The following is a 21,878-nucleotide window of genomic DNA, read 5'->3' as shown; positions in this document are numbered from 1 at the left end:
CTCCAGCAGTTCATAAAGATTTGTAAAAGGGGAACAATGTATACAGAAACTTACTTCTGTAGCTGGCTTTGGCAGATGGTTTTACATTCCAACTAATCTTGGGTAAATAAATGGCACGTAAATGGCTTGTTGATTTCTGAACTAACAACCCTCTTGCTCATCTTCTGTAACTAAGATTTTCTTTCGTTGAGCTCTGATGCATTCAATGCTTTAGTAATTCCCCATTGTCAGAATGTCCCTCGAGCACTGGATATTGCAACTAAAGCCAGGAGAAAGCTCCACTTGAAACAATAGCCTGAAATGTTGGAGCAGATGAATTGATGAGGCCCTGTCCTGGGTAACAGAATCATAGAATTGTAGAGCTGGAAGAGATGTTCAGAGGTAATTTAGTTCTCTCTCCACACTGAGGCAGGATCAAGCATAAAGAGTAACCTGCTGAACACACATCCTTCTGGCCAAGTTAGAGGATATGAAGATGTGGCACATCTTTCCGATGGCAGAACATGGTGAGTTCTGAGGCTAGGTTCCTGGAGCATCTATTCTCCTTCCCTTTAAACCAATGTAACTCTACTGACTTTGATTGAGCGCTGGTCTACATTGAAAACATATACTGGCATAGCTTCATCTCTCAAACCCATCCCCCTCACCGAGAGACCTAGCTTTGCTGACCTAACCCCTGGCGTAGACAGTGCTAAGCCGACGGAAGAATTTTTCCATCCATCTAGCTGTCACCTCCAGGTGAGGTAGATTAACCACAGAGAAGGGGCGAATTCTTCTGTCACTGTAATGAACAGTACTGCAACTGCACTGCTATAGCATTTTAAGTGCAGACATAGCCTAAATTACTCCCAATTTACTCTGGTGTAAGTGAGAGGAAGAATTGGACCCAAAGTCTTCTCACAGAATTCTTTAAGAGGAGGAAGCATCTCCACTCTTATTGTATTCAAATACAGAAGGAAGAGGAACAGTCAAAGAGGAACTACTAACTTGACATTTCTTAGCAATTAGAATGGAGAGAGCATTCTGGCATACTGATCACGATTATCCCAAAGAGTCAGGTGGGGTAGGGGAATACAGGCCTACCTTAAAGAGCAAGCAGTCCCCTTGGTGCTCAGCATAAATGGAGGTGAGCCGGTACTGGTTCTCAGTAGTAATGTCAATCTGGTATCCTGTCAGCGTGTAGCACACTTTGCGAAACTCCTGGATCTTGGTCTGGAAAACCTCTTTCAGCCGTTGGTTTTTCAGTTCTGCACTCTCCACTTGCTTCTTCAGCTCTAGGAAAGGGAGGAGAGGCGGGAAAAGGGTATCTTGGTATAATTTACATTAGTACAAAATGGATCTTGCATTGTAATTAGGGTGCTGGCCAAGGCAACTGAGATGAAAGGGTTAATTACTCAAGGAACAAGCAAACAAGGTATAAGAAGTCAGGAGCTGAGAGGCCTTCTCCCAGCTCAGGAAGGATGATATGGGGCTGAGCTTTAGGGTCATTTGAAAAAGTTAACATGGGATCTGAGAGACAGCCCATTTTTGTGGGGGGGAGTTCTTTACTGGATTTACCTTTTAGCTATGATCTACAAAAGTTCAAAGATATCCCGGACTCTCCCCTCCTCTGTTCTTATTTCCTTTAAGTTTCGGAGAGGCAGGACAGTAGAAAAGCTGTTATTCTTTAGTCAGCTACAGACACAACTGTACAGAAATGTGTCTGGAGGAAGCCAGCAAAAGGGGAAATCTTCTCCAGTGCACACCTGACTTGACTGTAAGTGCTTTGACCTCAAATTGTCAAACTGTCTAGCAATCTCTTAAGATTTGTGGAAGGGGGTTTTATTGTTACAAAATGCCTGAAGAACACCATTGTCTCTTCCAGTTTGCTGCCTTAACTGGACTAGTCTCTGGAAAAGAGGCCCATAGGGGCTGTCTGCCACTCACCCATGTATTTTAATACTCCAAAGAGAGCTCCTAGTGCTGTGAATCCTTCAAGAGCATACATAACAATTACCAAGAATCTTTCACCAAAGGTGCCTTCTGAGTAACTAAACCTCAATTTATTGCCCATTAATTGCAGAGATTGGCTTTAGTTAAATATACACTGGAGACGCTTCCCAAGTCAGCCTGTTGAATCAACACTGCAGTCCAGGGTTAAGAAAAGGCTCGTGCTTTTTAACAATAAACCAATAGACTCATTCAAAAATCTCCTGCCTTCTCTTTGACACTGATGTTCACAAATCACAGGTTAGGAAGGACCAAGGTGTACCCAAGGTTCACCTGAACCTCAGATCATCTGCAGACACCTCGTCGGGCTTCAGTGTCCCCTTATTTTCTACAGTGTTTCATTAAAGCATCTCAGGTGGGCCAAAAGGGTCTACATTAGGACAACTCAGGAAAGTTAAAACAAACTAACATTTAAAGTTGATTAGTTAAACCAGGGCTTTGGAGCAGAGCCCAAAGCTGGAGCGTGAAGCAGATCCAGAGCAGTGGAGCTGCAGGTTTTTGCCTGGAGCTGAAGCGGAGCTGGAGCACAGCTCCAGAGCCTAAGTTAAACTGCATTAAATCCCTGTGTGGACACACTTATTCTGAATTAAAATGGCCTTAATTCAGTCTAGCTTCATCCAGCTTAATTTAGAAGTGAATTAAACTAAAGCAAAGGAAGGGCTGATCTACACCAAAAACTTACATCAGCATAGCTTCATCTCTCAGGGGTGTGGATTTTTCAAATCCCTGAGAGACGTAGCTATGCCGACCTAGCCCCCAGTGTAAACAGTGCTAGGCAGATGGAAAAATTCTTCTGTCAACCTAACTACTGCCTCTCAGGGAGGTGGATTAACTATAGCAATGGGAAAACCCCTGCTGTTGCTGTCGTGAGCGTCACTGTAGCATTTCATGTGCAGATATAGCCTACGTCCACTTTACTTCTGAGGGCATCCACACAGGGTATAATGTGCTTACACTAATGCACTTTAATGTCACACTTTTTGTTACTTTGTCTTAACTTTTCTGCATGTCCCCATGTAGAGGAGCCCTCAGACTCCACGTTATTTAATCCACCATCCCATGCCCCAACTGTACTTCAAATCTAACTGCCCAGGAGGGACATTTATTGTGAAAACTTATTCACTGAGGCACGGCTATGAAAGGAAACTACTGATCACAGAAGGGAGATAAAGCAAGGGAAGTACTACAAAACCCTGTTCACAAGCACAAGAGGCCCTCTTGCTGATACACTGCACCTGCTCGTGAACTTGAGAAGTCGGTGTATCCCTGACCACCCGCTCTTCCCTTTCTTCCACATTCATCACTGGACGACATAAATCAGACCTTCATGGGATTGTTATTCTGCAGCTACAACCCTTCCCGTCATCTTTGTTGCTTCTGGCCCCTTGATTAATGGAGTAATCAGCCTCTGAAATCAAGAGGTTAATTGGCAGCTCTGACCTCTCCCAGTCTTCATTCAGCTTTGCATTCCTACAACAGAATTGTTAAGGATAAAATCCTACATATGAAAGTAAAAATTCCCTGACCACATTTCAGTGGTCATATTTCACCACTGTCAGAGACGGCATTGGCTTTAATACATCTCAGATAGCTGACGTGGATAAAATTAAAAATTTCTAACACACACAGGACAGCCTTGGAGAAGTAAATATGCCTCTTTCCTGCAGATCTTAAAGCATGTCTCGGCTGAATTTTATAAAGTCAGGGGACGGAGAGGGCTCTAATTCATGAACTAGATAAATGGCTCTGTATACAACTGAGGTCTCTTGCTACTCACTGATATAATGAACAGTTAGGATCTTGGTCCCTTTTTGTCCTTTAAAATAATTTCTCATCATGATCATTATGCATGTGCCGTGTGCCCACTGGACTGCAACCCTGCAAGCAGGGCATCTTATGGAAGAAGATTCCTTAGTGCAGAACTTGTGACCAGGAGTCTTTAGTGGGGTAGTCTTCAGACACTATTTCTCTGCTACCTCATTTACATAATGTGTCCAGTCTCATATACAGCATGATTTCAGCTAGGTAGGTACATCTCAGGTCTAACCGCAATATAGTAACAGACTTACATTTCTAGAGAGCAGTCTCCTTTTCTCCCCCCTCTAACCCTGCCTGTCAGACCCCTCCCTGCTGCTGTACTCTTCACAGCCTTGTTGTGCTTTCAGACTTCTTCATTAGGTTTGGCTTATTATCACGTTTAAGGCCCCTGCCAAAGGGTTTTGTCTACAAAGGGAAAATGACACATTGCTGATAATGTGTCAGCAACTGATACAGCAGCTGAATGTGGTTTAGCTGCAAGTGCAGACACAGACAAAATGTGTTCAGCGCTGTTTCAGAAATGGGGGTTAAAACCTGTTTGCCTTTTTCTACACTTGCAGCTAAATCACATTCAGCATCAGTTCAGCTGAGTTCACTGCTGCTAACTAATGTCAGCCATGACTTGCTTTCCAAAGTGGTGCCTCTTGCTTGGGTGATTCCCAAATTCATTCAGGATTGTGTTCAGTGCAGTCTCTAAACATTTTCAGTTCTGGTTTTCCTCTTCCACTTTTGCATTTTATAGTAATAAAAATATTTGTTTGAAGGGTTGTTCCACGGGGCTCCCAACCCACATTTGCAATAGCTCCACCCTCCAGGTGATTCTCGGTTGGCAAAAGCCTTCTTTTTGGGACGACGATACAGTGGTTAGGGTGTTAGCCTGGGACTTGGGAGACCCAGGTTCAATCTTCTGCTCTGCCACAAACTTCGTGTGTGACCCTGGGCAAGTCACTTAGCATCTCTAGGCCTCAGTTCCCCATCACTAAAACAGGGATAACAGCACCTCCCCTCCTCACCAGGGTGCTGTGAAGGGAAACACATTACATTCATTAACCATTCTGAGGTGCTCCAAGTAACGGGAGCCATATAAGCACCAAGAACAGATACTTGAGACTAAGCTCTTTGGGGCAAGGCCTGGCATTTTGTTCTGTGTTTGCACAGCACCTAGCAAAATGGGGTCCTGGTCCATGACTAAGGCTGCTAGGAGCTTAATAAATAACAGATTTTAGGAGGTTAATTAACCTCTTTTCTAATGTTTTCTGCCCCAAGTTAAGATGTTTACAGTTCACTGTATGCTTTGCTCCTGAGTTTAAGCCAATGGTGCACATATAATTCTCAGGCCTTGCCGCTACTGGGGATTTTAGCCACTGATGTCCCGCCAAATCCCTATCATAGGCAGGCAAAATTGCTTTAAGCCACAATTTGCACAAGGTTCAAGACACAGTTCAAGAGAGGAGGCTGCATTCAGGGCAGGGTGAAGTTGTATTAGTAGAACAGGTTCAGATGACAGCATTACCACTGCCACCCACACTATCCACCACCGACAAGAACAGTGAATGGCTTGATTCTCTTGTGTTCCTTCACAACTTCTGGAGAACTACACTTAATTATATCTTTACAAGACAGCGTTTGAAAACTCAAACCCCTATATTTGGAGCACTCGTTACAGTCACCGTGTTTGAGTGCTGTATTTTTTAACGAAGTGGCAAGGAGGAGCTGCAGATGTGCTCTGCAGAGCTCTTGAATGGATATGGCACATTGGGTAGATGCACTTCATGTCCCAGAGCAGGGACAACAGGCCATCCTGTGCGGAAGTGCTCTGAGACAACAAGATAGCAAAAACATATGGAAGGATATTTGATAGGACTAAGCCTTGCTTCTTTCTTCATTCAGGCACTGCAAACACCATTTATTTTGGTTGGAGAAGACTAAGAGAAGGGAGGAAGAGTAAAGAGCGTGGGAACAAGTTCTAAAATTATATTGCTGGGAGTGCTTGGCATTCAGGGCAAACTCCGGGACAAAATCCAGCCTATATTGAAGAGGGCAATGAAAAAAAACCCTCTATGAAAAATCACATTCATTTGTTAAGAAATCAATAGCTCCGAATTATTAACTTCCTCTTAATAATACTTCCTCTTCAAACTTCTTGTATTTTCAAACACTCACATCAACTTTAATGAATAATTCATACTATTTTGGGTAAATAAATAAATTATGGAGTGAGTATTTTTTGTCTTTCACATTGAAAATGTCACTGCTTTTTATTCCATTGCTTTTAATGCTCACAAAGTTTGAAAATGAGCCACAGATTCACCATGGAAATACTTAGGCTCTGACTTCAGACCCAGATTACAGGAGTTCAGCTAGGTCAGTCTCCAATTGTTGGAGGTGGTTGTCATCGACGGACGAGCACTCTCCTGTTGTCATGGAGTGGCTACACTGGAGATTTTGCAGGGCGCAGCTGCGTCACTGTCAGCTCTCTACGATAGACATGGCCTCAGGCTCTGCTGTGGAGCTGCCTATAGACCCCACCCTAAAGAGCATACAGATATCCTGGAAACTGGAGAACAGCAAGAAAGGCACCAGGGTGGATCTAAACAGCTGCTTTGAAATGCCTGAACTCCACACACTAACTCTGGTTAAGGTCACACTGCTCTGTTTCTGAGTGTATGGGGTCACTCATTCTAACAGGGTAACTGCAAAATGCATCTCACTCAACACCATACCCTTCCCTCCTTCTAGGGGCAGGGATGGGCAAACTACAGCCCGGGGGCCATGACTGGTCCATCAGACCTTTTAATCCAGCCCTTGAGCTCCTGCGGGGCAGTGGGGTTAGGAGCTCACTCCACTCTGTGCCTGCTGCAGCTCCCAGAAGCAGCGGCACGTTCCCCCTCCTGCTCCTACACATAGAGGCAGCCACAGGGCTCCACATGCTGCCCCTATCCCAAGCGCCGGCTCTACAGCTCTCATTGGTTAGGAACTGTGGTGAATGGGACCTGCAGGGGTGGCACCTGCGGATGGGGTGGTGGGCAGAGTCGTTGTGCCTCCGTGTAGCAGCCGGAGGAGGGGACATGCCGCTGCTTACGGGAGCTGCTTGAGGTATGCGCCATCCAGAGCCTGCACACTTGCCCTCCTCCCGCACCCCAAGCCCCTGCCCCAGCCCTGATCCCCCGCCCACCCTCTGAACCCCTCAGTCCCAGCCCGGAGCACCCTCCTGCAACCCTCATCCCCAGTTGGAGCCCTCAACACCCCCCACACCCCAATCCGCTGCCTCAGCCCAGAGCCCCCTCCTGCACCCTGAACCCCTCATTTCTGGCCCCACCCTGGAAACCACACACCCCCTTTCCAGAGCTTGTACCCTCTCCCACCCCCCAACCCTGTTCCTCAGCCCAGGGCTCCCTCCCATACTCCGAACCCCTCTGCTCCGTCCCCAGCTCACAGCCCCTTCCTGCACCCCAAACCCTACCCCAGAGCCCACACCCCCAGCGAGAGCTCTCACTGCTTCCTGCATCCCATCCCCCAATTTCATGAGCATTCATGGCCTGCCATACAATTTCCATACCCAGACATGGCCCTCAGGCCAAAAAGCTTGCCCACTTCTGCTGTAGGCCATTAAGCCACTCCATTTGCAAGACTGCATTAAGAATGGGTTGCTAGCATCACTATGAGTGATGCTTAGTTCTTACCAATCCTATCCTATGTTAAACACGGACTAGTTAGTTTCATATTTCTAGAAATAGAGAAGTGGATGTCAGCACCATCTCGGTTTCACAGGGTCTGGGATCAGATGCGGAGGCACTATTCTCTTGGCTCCAAGAAGCAAGACTGCACCAGCCTTTTCCTCTATCACTTACCCAGACTGCCTCTATGTATTTCCATACTGAGTTTGCAAAGCTGCTACTGAGTTACCCCAATATTCCTCTCTAACTCTTATCTACCTAGACTCTGCTCCTACTTTTAATGCTCTGTCACCCTCTTGTGCTGCCCCATGTACCTGGATCCCTCAGAGTCATTTCCTTTGTTTAAACTTTGGGCTGAAACCTTTGTCAGCTGTAGTTTATGATGGACATGCTCTGTAAAAAGTTTGTGATACTGTGTGAAGGACACCATATAAAAACTAAATTGCACTGCATTAAATAAAGGCTAATAGGAGAGGAGCAGAGTATTTTCTGATCCAGGCAAGTTTATGATCATAGCTCTCTAGAAATAAAATTTGCTAGATTTTATGGGACTGTTTGCACACAGGGGTAGGGTGAAATGGGAGGGGAAGAACATGCAATCTGAATGGCATAGCAGTTCCAGACCATGCTTATATCTCTCTACAACTACATGGTCTAGTGGATTTGATTTAGGCTTTGGAAACTTGCAATTTGTAACATTACAACCATGAATTATAACTTTTCTTAGAAGTAAAAGAAAGTTTTAAACTAAACAGGCGGCACTGGCTGCTCACTTCCACCAGAGCAGCTATCGAGTCCTAAATGGTATTTATTTTATCCGTCAACGTTAGCTTATTTTTAAACAGCATATACTCTATGGCTCATCCTCCACCTTCCTTTGTGTACTGCCCCCACAATCTCCAGCCACAACCGAGCCCTTCACATAACTCCGGGAAGAATTTTCAAAGATAGCATTTATTAACTAAGTATCTCTACTCCCATGGGTTGCCTGAATACTGACTCTAAGGTGTTCAGTGTTTTTTTGTGTGTGTTCCCTACCAATATACATGAGGACTTCAAACTCTATTTTCAGTTGCAGAGATCAGAGAGGTTTAAAGACTCTTTGCAAATGGAGTTCTACCTATGCAGAAGAATTACATCTGATCGAACGGCTACTGCAAGGGTTCTGAGGATCGTGGTCACCTTGCCCTTCCCATATGATTATCTGGGAAGGGACAGAGCGTGTCATAGTAGGGAAAAAGCTGACGACCAGCAGGCTACCGTGGTCAGTGCAGAGAAGGGAGGCTGCTCAGTTTTTCAGCCAATTCATAAAGGTCTGGGAGCAGATTCAGACCAAACCTCCTCTCCCAAATTAATACCACACTGACATGGCTCCATATGGCAGGTATGGAGGAGTCATCAGCCTACTGCGCTCTGCAGAGGAGTTAAGCAATAGTGGGGGCTAGGCAGCCCTTCTCTCCCCCTTCCAGTTGCCGGGGGAGAGTCCCTACAAGCTCCTGGACTGTGCAGAGTAGACATTGTCCCTGCAAAGTCTAATATATGAAGTCTCTGCTTCCCCTGGTCAGCTGCTGCATGTTGCACAATACTCTAGAATCACTTTCATCCCATCTTGCTCTTCAAGGCCCTACAGAACCTTGCTGCGCTCGACATCTCTATTCCCTTTTTCTTCGGCTCCCTCACACGCACCCTTCATTCTCCTTCCATCTTCTTGCCTTGCTGCTCCCTTTGCTTCTCTTCTGATTTTCCAGCATGGATAGAGGGGGCATTTCATGCACAGGAGACAGAAAAAAAACAGCACCTACCTCTTTCCCAACCCACCAGGCAGCAGTTTCCTAAACACAAACCTCACCTCTACAGTAATTAATACATTAAAATTGTGTGCACATGCACACGCACACTCTAGACACAGGAGGGCATGAATTGGTAGAAGTGTTTTATAAGCAAGAGGTTACAGTTATCCCACTAGTCAGAAGTGTGAATCAGGGAATGAGTAATGCAGGTCACCCTAAGCAAATCACAATGCAACCTTTTTAGCCATCCCAGGCAACAAATATCGAGCATGTACCAGATACATTACAGACCATCTACGTCAGAAAGTAATACAGAGATTTTTTAAAAACAAAATGATTGAGACTAGTTCTTGGGCTACAGTACCAGATGATATGAATTGAGAGCACACAGGTGTGAATTCTACATTTGGGCAGAGAAGGGGAAATCATGTCTTCAGTTGGCTATTTTACAGAAAAAGACAGTGGTTCTGAGATTGTGGGGACCCCCCGCCCCACAGCAATACATGTGTTACATTGCAGAACCACGTTAGAGTCCTTTGATCTCCTCCCCTGCACTCTCTCTACCCACTAACTCATTTCCATTGGGACGCTACTGTTATTACTACTGCCACCAACACTTAAAGCCTCTGATGCGCATCGAACAGTGGCTATTTCAAAAGATAAACTGGACCTGAAATATTTGTTTCTTCTCTCCTCCAAGACGAGGAATTGCCCCCAGGGATTACACACTCATCCAAGCTGCAGGGTGAACAATAGCCAATCCTGCACCAGAAGCATGTTTAAAGTTCATGGCTTCATCGCTTATCAGGGTTAGAGACGGGAGCTTGATGCCATTGAAAAGGAGCAATTTCTAGCTTCCCATAGGGACAAAGAACTTTTACTTTTACTCCAGAAAGTTTCCCAGATACTGGACGTTAAAGTTCTGACATTGCTATTTATGGATAGGTTATTTAGATCATTTTAATAGGTTTCTAAATTGTGTAAGTTACAATCTTTCCCTTTCTCTCAATAACCCCTCCTTCTCCCTGGTCTTTATGGTTGGACTCTATGATACTAAGATAGCCCATCTGTATATGCAGAGGGATATAAAAATAGTACCAAACCCAGACATTTACAACTCTCTAAGCCCAGAAATCTAAAACAGCTTTTCTGGAAAATATGTGGCATACACAGAACACACGTTGGAGATGGGTGGAATAAAGGTGTTAGTCTTTCACCTGGGATGCAGCTAGCAAAAACTCAGCTTGATAAAAACTTTTAACCTCACCTTGACCTGGTATATATGTTATTTTAGAACATAAGAAAAGCTATACTGGGTTAGACCAATGGTCCATTTAGCCCAGTATCCTGTCTTCTGACAGCAGGCAATGCCAAGTTCTTCTAAGGAAATGAACAGAACCGAGCAATTATCAAGTGAGCCATCCCATCATCCAGAACCAGCATCCAGCAGCCAGAGGCTTAGGGGTTCTCTATGCTTACAGCACTGCAGTGACACAGCTGCACTGCTGTAGTGCTTAGTGAAGACGCTATTTTTGCTGATGAGAGAGCTTCTCCTGTTGGCGTGAGTACTCCAGTTCCCGCCAACATAGCACTGTCTACACTGAGGGTTAGGTTGACATAAGCATATTGCTACAGAGTGTGGATTTTCCATAACTCTAAACAACGTCGTTATACCAAAAGACCATGGGGTTGCATCCCTGACCATCTTGGGTAATAGCCATTTTGGACTTCTCCTCCATGAACAGATCTAATTCTTCTTTGACCCCCCATTATATCTTTGGCTTTCACAACATCCCTGACAACAAGTTCCACAGGTTGACTGTGCGTTGTGTGAAGAAGTACTTTCTTACATTTGTTTTAAATCTGTTGCCTATTAATTTAATTGGGTTTTAAGCCTGGTTCTTGTGTTACGTGAAGAGGTAAATAACAGTTCCCTAGTCACTTTCTTCACACCATTCATGATTGTATAGATGTTGTTCATACCCTCCCTTAGTTGTCTCTTTTCCAAGCTGAACAGTCCCAGTCTTTTTAATCTCTCCTCATGTGGAAGCTGTTCCGTACCTTTCATCATTTTTGTTGTCCTTCTCTGCACCTTTTCTATTTTAATATATATTTTTGAGATGGGGCGACCAGAACTCCACGCAGTATTCAAGGTACCATGGATTTATGGCATCATGACGACAGTGGCATCATGATATTTACTGTCTTATTATTTATCCCTTTCCTTATGGTTCCTAATATCCTGGTATCTTTTTTGACAGCTGCTGCACACTAAGCAGATGTTTTCAGAGAACTATCCAAGATGACTCCAAGACCTTTCTTGAGTGGTAACAATTAATTTAGACCCCATCATTTTGTATGTATACCTGGGATTATGATCTCTAATATATATTACTTTGCATTTATCAACACTGAATTTCACCTGCCATTTTGTTGCCCAGTCACACAGATCTGTGATATCCCTTTGTAACTCTTCACAGACTACTCTGGATTTAACTGTCTCAAGTAATTTTATATCATCTGTAAATTTTGCCACCTCACTGTTAACCCATTTTTCCAGATCATTATGAATATATTGAACAGAACTGGTCATAGTACAAATCCCTGGAGGACCCCGCTATTACTACCCCACAGTCTGAAAACTGATCATTTATTCCTATCCTTTGTTTCCTGTCTTTTAACCAGTTACTAATTCTTGAGAGGATCTTCCCTCTTATCCCATGGCTGCCTATTTTGCTTAAGAGCCTTCAGTGAGGGGCCTTGTCAAAGGCTTTCTGAAAGCCCAAGTACACTATATCCACTGTGTTGCCCATGTCCACGTGTTTGCTGACCAGCTCAAAGAATTCTAATAGATTGGAGAGGCATGATTTCTCTTTACAAAAGCCATGTTCTTAGAATTATAGAAGGTTAGGGTTGGAAGAGACCTCAGGAGGTCATTTAGTCCAAACCCCCTGCTCAAAACAGGACCAACCTCAACTAAATAATCCCAATCAGGGTTTTGTAAAGCCAGGCCTTAAAAACCTCTATGGATGGAGATTCCACCACCTACCTAAGTAACCCATATTCCAGTGCTTCACCACCCTCCTAGTGAAATAGTTTTTCCTAATATCCAACCTAGACTTCCCCCAACTTTTCCCCACAAATTCTGTTCATCTATGTGTTTGATCATTCTGTTCTTTCCTACAGTTTCAACCAATTTACCTGGTACTGAAGTTAGACTTACTGGCCTGTAATTCCCAGGATCATCTCTGGAGTCTTTTTTTAAAAACTGCTGTCACATTAGCTATCCTCCAGTCATCTGGTATTGAAGCTGACTTAAGGGATAGGTTACATACCACAGTTACTAGTTCTGCAATTCCACGTTTGAGTTCCTTCAGAACTCTTGGGTGAATACCATATGGTCCTGGTTACTTATTACAGTTTAATTTAACAATCTGTTCAAAAACTCCTCTCTATTAACACCTCAGTCTGGGACACCTCTCAGATTTGTCACCTCAAAAGCATGGCTCAGTTGTGGAAATCTCCCTCGCATCCTCTACAGTGAAGACTGATGCAAAGAATTCATTTAGCTTCTCCACAATGACTTTGTCTTCCTTGTGTGCTCCTTTAGCACCTCGATTGTCCAGTGGCCCCACTGATTGTTTGCTAGGCTTCCTGTTTCTTCTTTTTTGTTGTTGTTAGTCTTTTGCTAATTGCGCTTCAATTTTTTTTTTGCCTGCCTAATTATTCTTTTACACGACTTGCCAGAATTTATGCTCCGTTCTATTTTCCTCAGTAAAATTAAAATTTTGAAGACATACACAAGTGTGCTATACTGGACATTAGACTAATCCCCCTTCTGAACCCTGATGGACTGTATGTATCGTTACGAGTTCCAGCACTCATTTCCCAGAGCCAGTACAGCTCCCTCCACTCCCCAGGTAAGCCAGCTTTGCCAAAAGGTCAGACTGGTATTTCGTTTGTATTCATGCCCCCAGACTAATGGACCTGCTGCTGCTGTGAGCAGCAAGGAAGCAAGCCAGTGGTTCCTAGAAAATCGAGAGGAAAAAAATGCATAGCACTTTACCCTCCCAACAGGAAGCAAATACCACTGCAAACTCTTTTTTGTTCGTTTTATTTTAAACACAGATTCTCACATATTGAACTTTTCAGTGAGAAGGTGCAACCTTCATTAGATCCCTCTATTTGTATTTAACTCCTTGATGCTATTTAAAAGTAGCGATACCACCTCCAACACGTTTCACACCAAAGAAGTTCTGCCTCTTTACACCAAACAGTTCAACTTCCCCCCAGACCCTCCTTCGTTCCTCATGCTCTAGTAACTGGGCCTGAAGGGGTCCATCTGCTCATTAACTACACTAGACATTTCCTTTGTGTATGCTTTAAAACGCCCTTGCCCTCTTCTCTCAAGCTCAAAGAAAAGCAGGTGCTGACCCATTTTATTGGCCCATTTTTCATATTCTACTTAACTTTCTGCAGTCCACTTTATGAAAACAATTCTTTAAAGATAATATTGCCGAGGGCGAACAACATGATGGTTCACCATGGAGCAGCAAAGCAGCAACAGGGGAAAATCCTTTCAAACAGCAAAACTGCAGGAATGTGACAAAAATGTAAGGTTGAACAATCATGTTTTCCCCAGAGGTTGACAAGATGCTTGGTTAAAGAGCCATCTTCTGGATAGCCAGACTTTCAATCATATTATCGTGCCTTTGAATCTTGTATTTCCATGACATGATCCTGAAGTGTAAATGTTTAATGTGAAGGGCTATTCCCATAACTACACATTGCACTAATTCTGCTTCCCTTAGTAATGCAGAATTGAAGTCTCCACAGATCCTGCAACAACTGTCCCAAGACCAGCAGTAGGACCCTAACTAATTGCTAGGCTAGGAGATAAGGTAGCATCATGATCAGCCCAAAAGTGGAGTCTCATTTTCAGACTTTTGAATTATTCATCACATGCTAACTTTCAAACTATTTCAGTTTTCAATTTTTAAATATTTAATAATTGGGCATTAAATATTCATATAATTTTATTAGAAATTTTGGAAGTTGGGCACTAAGGCTCTAATTATTAAGTTTATCATTGGCAGCTGATTGGCTAGGCAGAGTGGCTGTCTAGTTTATTAGAGAGAGAGAGAAATAAAAACCAAATACTCAAAGAACTCTGATTCAGTATAATGACCCCATTTAATTGGGCCATTCACACTTTCCAAAAACGCTCTCCTTAAAAAATGATGGAAGAACCATATGTAGTTGCAACAGGTTGAAAGGTCTATCCTTCAGTTTAAAGGGTCTGTGTGTCTGATCTAGATATCTCATACAGAGATGAGTCTCAGTTTAAAGACAGTGGAGAGGTCTTTGTCCACCAGAAGAACAAGAAGAACATCCCAATGGCCTGTGACAGAATTAAGAGAAAATATTATACCCGATTTGCAATAGAAACAACGAAGAAGCAGATTCTTCCCTTTCTCTTAATATAGTGTTCAGATGGGACAAAACTGGACACAAGAGCAGGACATACTGCTGTCTGTTTCCCTGCTAGCAGCTCTTGCCTTCTATTTTCCTTAAACAGATGACATAGTTCTTTAACCATAATCCATGCAGAGGGAGAGCCCATCTTCCTGTCTCTCTATATTATATGCATACAATCCCTACTGTGCTGGAAATTGTATGGTTTACACAAAGATGACACGTAAGCCCTGGAATTATATGCAAATGAACAGATCCATTCTTCACATCTTACGATTACAATTCTGACTCTCAAACAACCGCATTGGGTAATTTTTGTACCGGCTTTCAAACAAGGGGCACCTCTGTGTTATTAACATCTCACTCTGACAAGCAGTTTGTCACCTTTCACAAAAATGATCTGAAAAGACACCAGCAATTATCCCCAACGAGATTATTGGGTGACTGTGTCCCAGCACAACAGCTGGAGGCTAAAGTGACATAATATTCGCTGGGAAAACTCCCTTCCCAAGTCAAGAGAACATGGAACAAATTAAACTGAAAATGCAAACTGAAAATGAACTGAAATGCAAACAAACGCAAAACAAAAGAAATAATAAAGCTTGTTCTTTTGGCCTAGATCATCTCTGTAATTTCACCAGAAATATGTCTTTAGCAGGAAACCTGACCCTCCTGACTGCACCTGAGTTGCGGGAGGCTATATGGTGGGGAGGAGATGATAATTCTTACATGAATTTAGGGGCTTTTTCTTGGAAGGAAACCTGGTAATGTTACAGAGAAGCCCTCAGAGAAAGGAAAGTTCTACATCCTGTGCTGTAGCACTGGCTTGTTTTCCAGTTAAGTGTAACCATTTCTTTCTTTTCCTTATTCTAACCAATGCACTCCCAAATCTCAAGAACAAAAACTTGAGGAGGAGCCTTTGCTGACTGAAGCGTTTTGTGGTTGCTGAACCAGCAAGTTCTTTCTACCAGCTTGCAGGGAGACCAGTCTTGAAAAATTCTTTTTGGTACTGTGTTTTGGATGCAGACCTCTTATGAACCAACACCCAGGGATGAAAGTAACTTAAAGGACTTACGAATACACAGAGTCCTGAGCAGGGGGCGTGGCCTCAACTGGAAGAGGCATGGCCTCATCTGGAAGAGGCGGGACCTTTAAATACCCTGGCCCTTTAACTCAAGATTTAAAGGCCCAGGGGCCCGGCTGCGGCTGGGAGCCCCAGGGTCTTTAAATCACCCCCAGAGCTACCAGCTGCAGAAGCGGCTGGGAGCCCTGAGACTCAGGGTAATATAAAGGGCCTGGGGCTCCAGCCACCGCTACCGCAGCGGAGCTCTGGGTCCTTTAAATTGCTGATGGAGCCCTGCTGCCACTATCCTGGGGCTCTGGCAGCGGGGCTCAGGCGGTGCTTTAAAAGGCTCGGGGCTCCCTGCAGCAGCCTGAGCCCCTGTCCCTTTAAATTACTACCAGAGCCCTGCTGCCGCTACCCTGGGGCTCTGGCAGTGCTTTAAAGGGCCAGGGGCTCTGGCTGCTGCAGGGAGCACCAAGCCCTTTAAATCACCAGCCTGGGGAAGCCGGTCCAGTCCGGCAAGAGCCGGTATGCTATACTGCACCGTAACAGCTTACTTTCACCTCTGCAAACACCCCAACACCCATATTCAGAAATCGCTGTTGAGGGACCTAGAGTAACACAAGGAAATCCCGATCAGCTGTTTGTGCTGATGGGAAAAGTGGGTGGGAGAAAGAACTGTCACTGTAATCTTCTGGTGCATTTCTGCGCTTCTAAGAAGTTTAATCTCCTACGGAATGTGCGAACACACAAAGACTATGCATAGGCACTGACTCTGTAGGTGCTCCAGGGCTGGAGCACCCATGGAAAAAAAAATTAGCAGGTACTTAGCACCCACTGGCAACCAGCTCCCCGTTCTCCCCCTCCTTCCCAGCACCTCCCACTCACCACAGATCAGCTGTTCCAAGGCGTGCAGGAGGCACTTGGGGGGAGAGGGAGGGTGGAGCCAAGAGAGGGAGCGCTCAGGGAGGGGGCGGAACAGGGCAGGAAGAGGCAGGGCGGGGCCTTGGGGACAAGGGTAGAGCAGGGGCGGGGCCTGGGGCAGAGGAGGGGCAAGAAGTGGCAGGGTTGGGGTGGGGGCTTGGATGAAAGGATGAAGCGGGGAAGGGTCTGGGGCTGAGGATCCCCAGGCAGAGGAAAAAGTCGGCGCCTGTGAATCTATGCCCAGTTTTGCACACTTCCAACCAAGGAAATATCTGTACAGTCCATACCAGTTAAAATGAAGCCATTCATAATATTTGTTTCTTCTTTTAAAAGGTTGCTCCACACAGTCTGGAGGGTGTATTTCAAGTGTTTGAGGAACCGTGGCGTTTTTTACAGAGATGTCATGTCACTGCAATGCATTTCATACAGCTCCTTTTGTGAGCATAGGACAATGATGTAAATACTTAGCAGGATACAGACAGATGAAAAAAAGGGCATGACAGGAGGAGAGGATGTTGGAAACAGCTTACAGAGATAGGCAGTGGGAAATTTAGAATATATGAGAACGGGCAGGGAGAAGATTTGTGCTAATAAACAGGATGCAGAAGACAGTGCAACAGTGGGTAGAGTGCTCTGGAATGGCGAAAAGGAGGGCTCTGCAATTTGGAAAGAATTAAAAATGAGGGAAGAGAGAAAAAACACATCCCCCTCTAGTGCCCAACATGCACTAAATAAAATACATCTGAGTAACAGCAAGCTTCTGCTACAGTCCCACTCTCTGTAGCTACATATCTCCATTCTCACCAGGTGGTGTACTAGAACAGACAACACATCTGGAAGGTACTTAGAGCTCACTTGGGTCAGTGGCTTTTAATATGTGATCCACAGACCCTCGGGGGTTCACGGATTCTGTCTAAGGCACTGGTTCTCAAACTTTTGTACTGGTGACCTATTCCACATAGCAAGCCTCAGAGTGCGACCCCTAAATATAAATTAAAAACACTTTTTTATATTGTTAACACCATTATAAATGCTGGAGGCAAAGCGTGGTTTGGGATGGAGGCTGACAGCTTCCAGCCCCCCATGTAATAACCTTGCGAGCCCCTCAGGGGTTCCCGATACCCAGTTTGAGAACCCCTAGTCTAAGGGATCCGCAAAAGGTTGTTTTTTGGCCTGGGGGTCTGTAGACTATGTCTAAGATTTCCAAAGAGATCCACATCTCAATTTGAAATTTTTTTTAGGAGTCCACAAATGAAAGGTGAAAACCACTGGTCTTGGGTATGTGAACATAACAAAAGCTGAACACAGACTAATCTATGGAGCTCGTTTGAATCCAGAATCCAGCTGGCATGGGTAACACAACAATGAATGCAGCACAGTGTGGTTTTCAGCACAAGTAATACAAACCCAACAGGTTTCAGAGTGGTAGCCGTGCTAGGCTGTATCAGCAAAAACAGCGAGGAGTCCTTGTGGCACCTTAGAGACGAACAAATTTATTTGCACATAAGCTTTTGTGGGCTAGAACTCACTTCATCAGATGCACGGAGTGGAAAATACAGTAGCAGGTATAAGTACACAGCACGTGAAAAGATGAGAGTTGCCATATCAAGTGGGAGGTCAGTCTAATGAGACAATTCAATTAACAGTAGGATACCAAGGGAGGAAAAATCACGTTTGTAGTGGTAATGAGTGTGGCCCATTTCAAACAGTTGACAAGAAGGTGTGAGTAACAGAAGGGAGAAATTAGTATGGGGAAATTAGGTTTGTAATGACCCAACCACTCCCAGTCTTTATTCAGGCCTAATTTGATGGTGTCCAGTTTGCAAATTAATTCCAGTTCTGCAGTTTCACGTTGGAGTCTGTATTTAAAGAATTGCCACGTTTAGGTCTGTTACTGAGTGACCAGGGAGGCTGAAGTGTTCTCCTACTGGTTTTTGAATGTTACAATCCCTGATGTCAGATCTGTGTCCATTTATTCTTTTGCACAGAGATGGTCCGGTTTGGCCAATGTACATGGCAGTGTATGTGTACAATCCCAACATGGACCCTGGTACATACTAGGCTAGCCAGTCTGTTCTGAAGCCCATGCTGCACTATCTTTGCCGCTATAGTTACCCATGCTAGTTGGATTTTAGACAACTCAAGTAAGCTAGCCTGTGTCCAGCAAAACATGAAATATTTTAAGATAGGTTCTAATTCCAGCTGGGGTCAAGCTGGGAAGGGAGAAGAGGACAATATCAGACCATGGGTGTTCAAATATCAGAGAGGTAGCCGTGTTAGTCTGGATCTGTAAAAGCAGCAAAGAATCCCGTGGCACCTTATAGACTAACAGAGGTTTTGGAGCATGAGCTTTTGTGGGTGAATACCCACTTCGTCAGATGCATGTAGTGGAAATTTCCAGGGGCAGGTATATATATGCAAGCAAGCTAGAGATTAATGAGGTTAGCTCAATCAGGGAGGATGAGGCCCTGTTCTAGCAGGTCTGCTATAGTGTGGCCAGGGAGGTTGTGTGTTCAAACTAGCTCTGACAAAAGCCTGTGCCACAGAAGACCCTATGTATTTGCAGCCAAGGAGGGTATTATGGGCAGATCTAGTAGGACAGGTCAGTTTCCTTCAACTGCTGCAAGAAAGAAACATTGTAATGGCCTACGGTGCTTTAGCCACAGTGAAAAAATGTACAGACTTGGTGGTTTGGGTTCTACTACAGAAAGCTCTATATCTCCGACTTAGTTGTAAAGGTGCTGAAAGGCACTAGATAAAGGGGTCTCGACAGCCAGAGAATTTAACTGGAGCTTTTGGCTTAATTTTCACTGAAAATAAAAGTCGCTCCTAGATGGGGCGTTGGGTGCAGGGAGAAGAGCAGGAACACGTTCTAAATGAAAAGCGCATTTTCTAGGGGTTTTTGATGTGCTTAAAAATTCCACTGAGGTCATCACTCTGGAGAGATGACAAACTCTTGGGATAAAGGCTGGGAAATCCTCGTAGTCATGCCACATTTAGCAAGTCAAAGATATGTTTGTATAAGGCTGTACAGGGCTAAATCCATTTTACATGCTGTATGTATTATTAATTTCTGACAGTGGGCTTAAAAAAACCTAATTCCCTGGAATATGAGCTCCCTTTGAGCAGAGGGAAGCCTTTTCAAAACTCATCTTTTATTGACTGAGTCATTTTTGAGTCAATCTGTCTGCTTTTGGCAAGACAAGAGTTTTAAATCTTCTCTCTCTTCCCCCTCCCCCCTTTTTGAGTCATGGCAAGTCTATTAAAACCTGCTAATATATGCAGCAAGTCTTCTGATTTGAAATGTAATGAATTCCTCAGATAGTGGCAGATTAGGGAGAGAAGAGTGTAGAAACAGCTGGAGATGCCAAAAAAAAAAAAAAGAGAGAGAAAGAAAGAATTCTCCATATAAAGAAGATGGGGGGGGGGGGGGGGAGAGAAAGAGTGAGAATTCTTAACTCTTTTAATGCTAGAAGAAAATCCTTAAGCTCCATTGATGGAATCAGTTAAAAAAGCAGAACTATAAGTGGCAGGGACTCTTCAGGCTTGCCTGGGGCTGAATGAGACAAAGAATAAATGAATCATTGCTCCTAGTCTCTCTCATAAGGCTAGGAAATTCCCTAAGTGAAATGAATAACTTAAAGGAAATTAGCTCTATGCATAAAAATATGCCATTGTATCCCAAACTCTTGACCCAGGGTTTCCTTTGCCAATGTCCTGAAACAGCTAGTTTTGCTGTTATGTAACAACACACAAGGTCCCATGTGGAATTTTTTTTTCTCCTTTCTTTTCTTTGGTTGGTTGGTTCCAGCTGCAATGCCTCCCAGGTGAGCTTGTGTTAGGGGCAAAAATAAGCATTTTTGCACAGATCATAAATAATTTAAATACATAAAAAAAATACTTAACACTTAGGTTGAGCTTCTCATCTTTGAAGTGCTGGACAAACAATTAGACCATACAAAAATCTGAGGTAAGTACTGTCCCCATTTTACAGATGGGGAAACTGAAGAAGAAAAATCAAATGTGTGGCTTAATTCTACAGCATTAATTAAGTTGGGCTAACTCAGGAACTCCTGACCTTACAGACCTGTGCTCATACTATGACAACACCTCTCCCTGCTTACTGGTAAAACTTATACCTTGACCCTGGAATTTGACAACTTTAAAACGACATCTACAGCAGAATTCTAAAGCAGCAAAACCTTGGAGATAAGCAAACACAATAGAGATAGTTTGATGGAGGACAAGCAACCCAGTTGATTATAATTAAATTTATGTTCAGCATAATTCAGATGCAAATGAGTAATATGAGGCCTACAAAACTGGACAGTATCAATGTAACATCCCTTTGCTAATGACGAGTGACGGAATTTGGTAACAATGGAGAAATCCCAAACAGCTGATGCAGAATCATTTAACATACATCTCAAATCTCTTAATACACAGAATAGTTATGAAAGCCAATGCATGTCTTGAAGGGAAAGCTCTTCTCTCCCTATAGATATGAAGATTTTAATCCTTTTCTAAATCACAAACTGCAGAAGAGAAAAATTCAAAGGATTGTAAACTTAGTTCAAAAACTGCTGAAGGCTACAGAGAACATGGAAGATGAGTGAAAAATCAGGAAAGTGCTAGTGGGAAATCATTACACTGGGATGCTTGACACATGCAGTATTTCTCAGAACAAGGAACAAACAGCGTCTTATTTCTGTTATACCTGGAGGCCAGCAAAACAAGGGAGTCACAGCCCCTCTTTTCTCCTCTTCTGCTCTTGCTGTCATGAAATCATTCCTCCCCCACTCTACCCTAGAACACAGCTGTAGCTTTCATCCCCCACACTCAACCCTGTTGGTATCATTCTTCCAAACTGGGAAGCTGTGCTTTTCTACTAGCCTATTTAGCCTCCCAGGCCTTACATTGGTGTCTCAGGCGCATGGATTTTCATATCTCTGGTATAAGCATTTTCGGAGAAGAGACTAGATTATATTTGCCTTTATGTAAGCAGACACAATTCTGACCTTTAAACTAAGGCTATGTCTACACTGCACGATTATTTCGAAGTAGTTTAAACCGATATTACGAAACCGATGTTATAAAATCGGTTTTGCGCGTCCACAATGCGATCACAAAATCGATTGCTTG

The 21,878-nt window shown here is 43.9% G+C and overlaps 1 protein-coding gene across 1 annotated transcript in view; it reads right to left on the bottom strand.

Annotated features, from left to right (window-relative positions):
* The window catches only part of MAD1L1 (mitotic arrest deficient 1 like 1), a 581,856-nt gene that overhangs the window by 124,014 nt on the left and 435,964 nt on the right, over window positions 1–21,878 (bottom strand). Inside the window, exon 17 of the mRNA XM_032794089.2 lies at window positions 1,084–1,274. Within this exon, the coding sequence (XP_032649980.1) occupies window positions 1,084–1,274 (191 nt within the window). The remainder of the gene's footprint in view (window positions 1–1,083; window positions 1,275–21,878) is intronic.

The sequence above is a fragment of the Chelonoidis abingdonii genome, chromosome 9, assembly GCF_003597395.2.
Source record: "Chelonoidis abingdonii isolate Lonesome George chromosome 9, CheloAbing_2.0, whole genome shotgun sequence".
NCBI lineage: Eukaryota > Metazoa > Chordata > Testudines > Testudinidae > Chelonoidis > Chelonoidis abingdonii.
The sequence above is the reverse complement of the archived record's forward strand: the minus strand, read 5'-3'. Positions and strand labels throughout refer to the sequence as shown.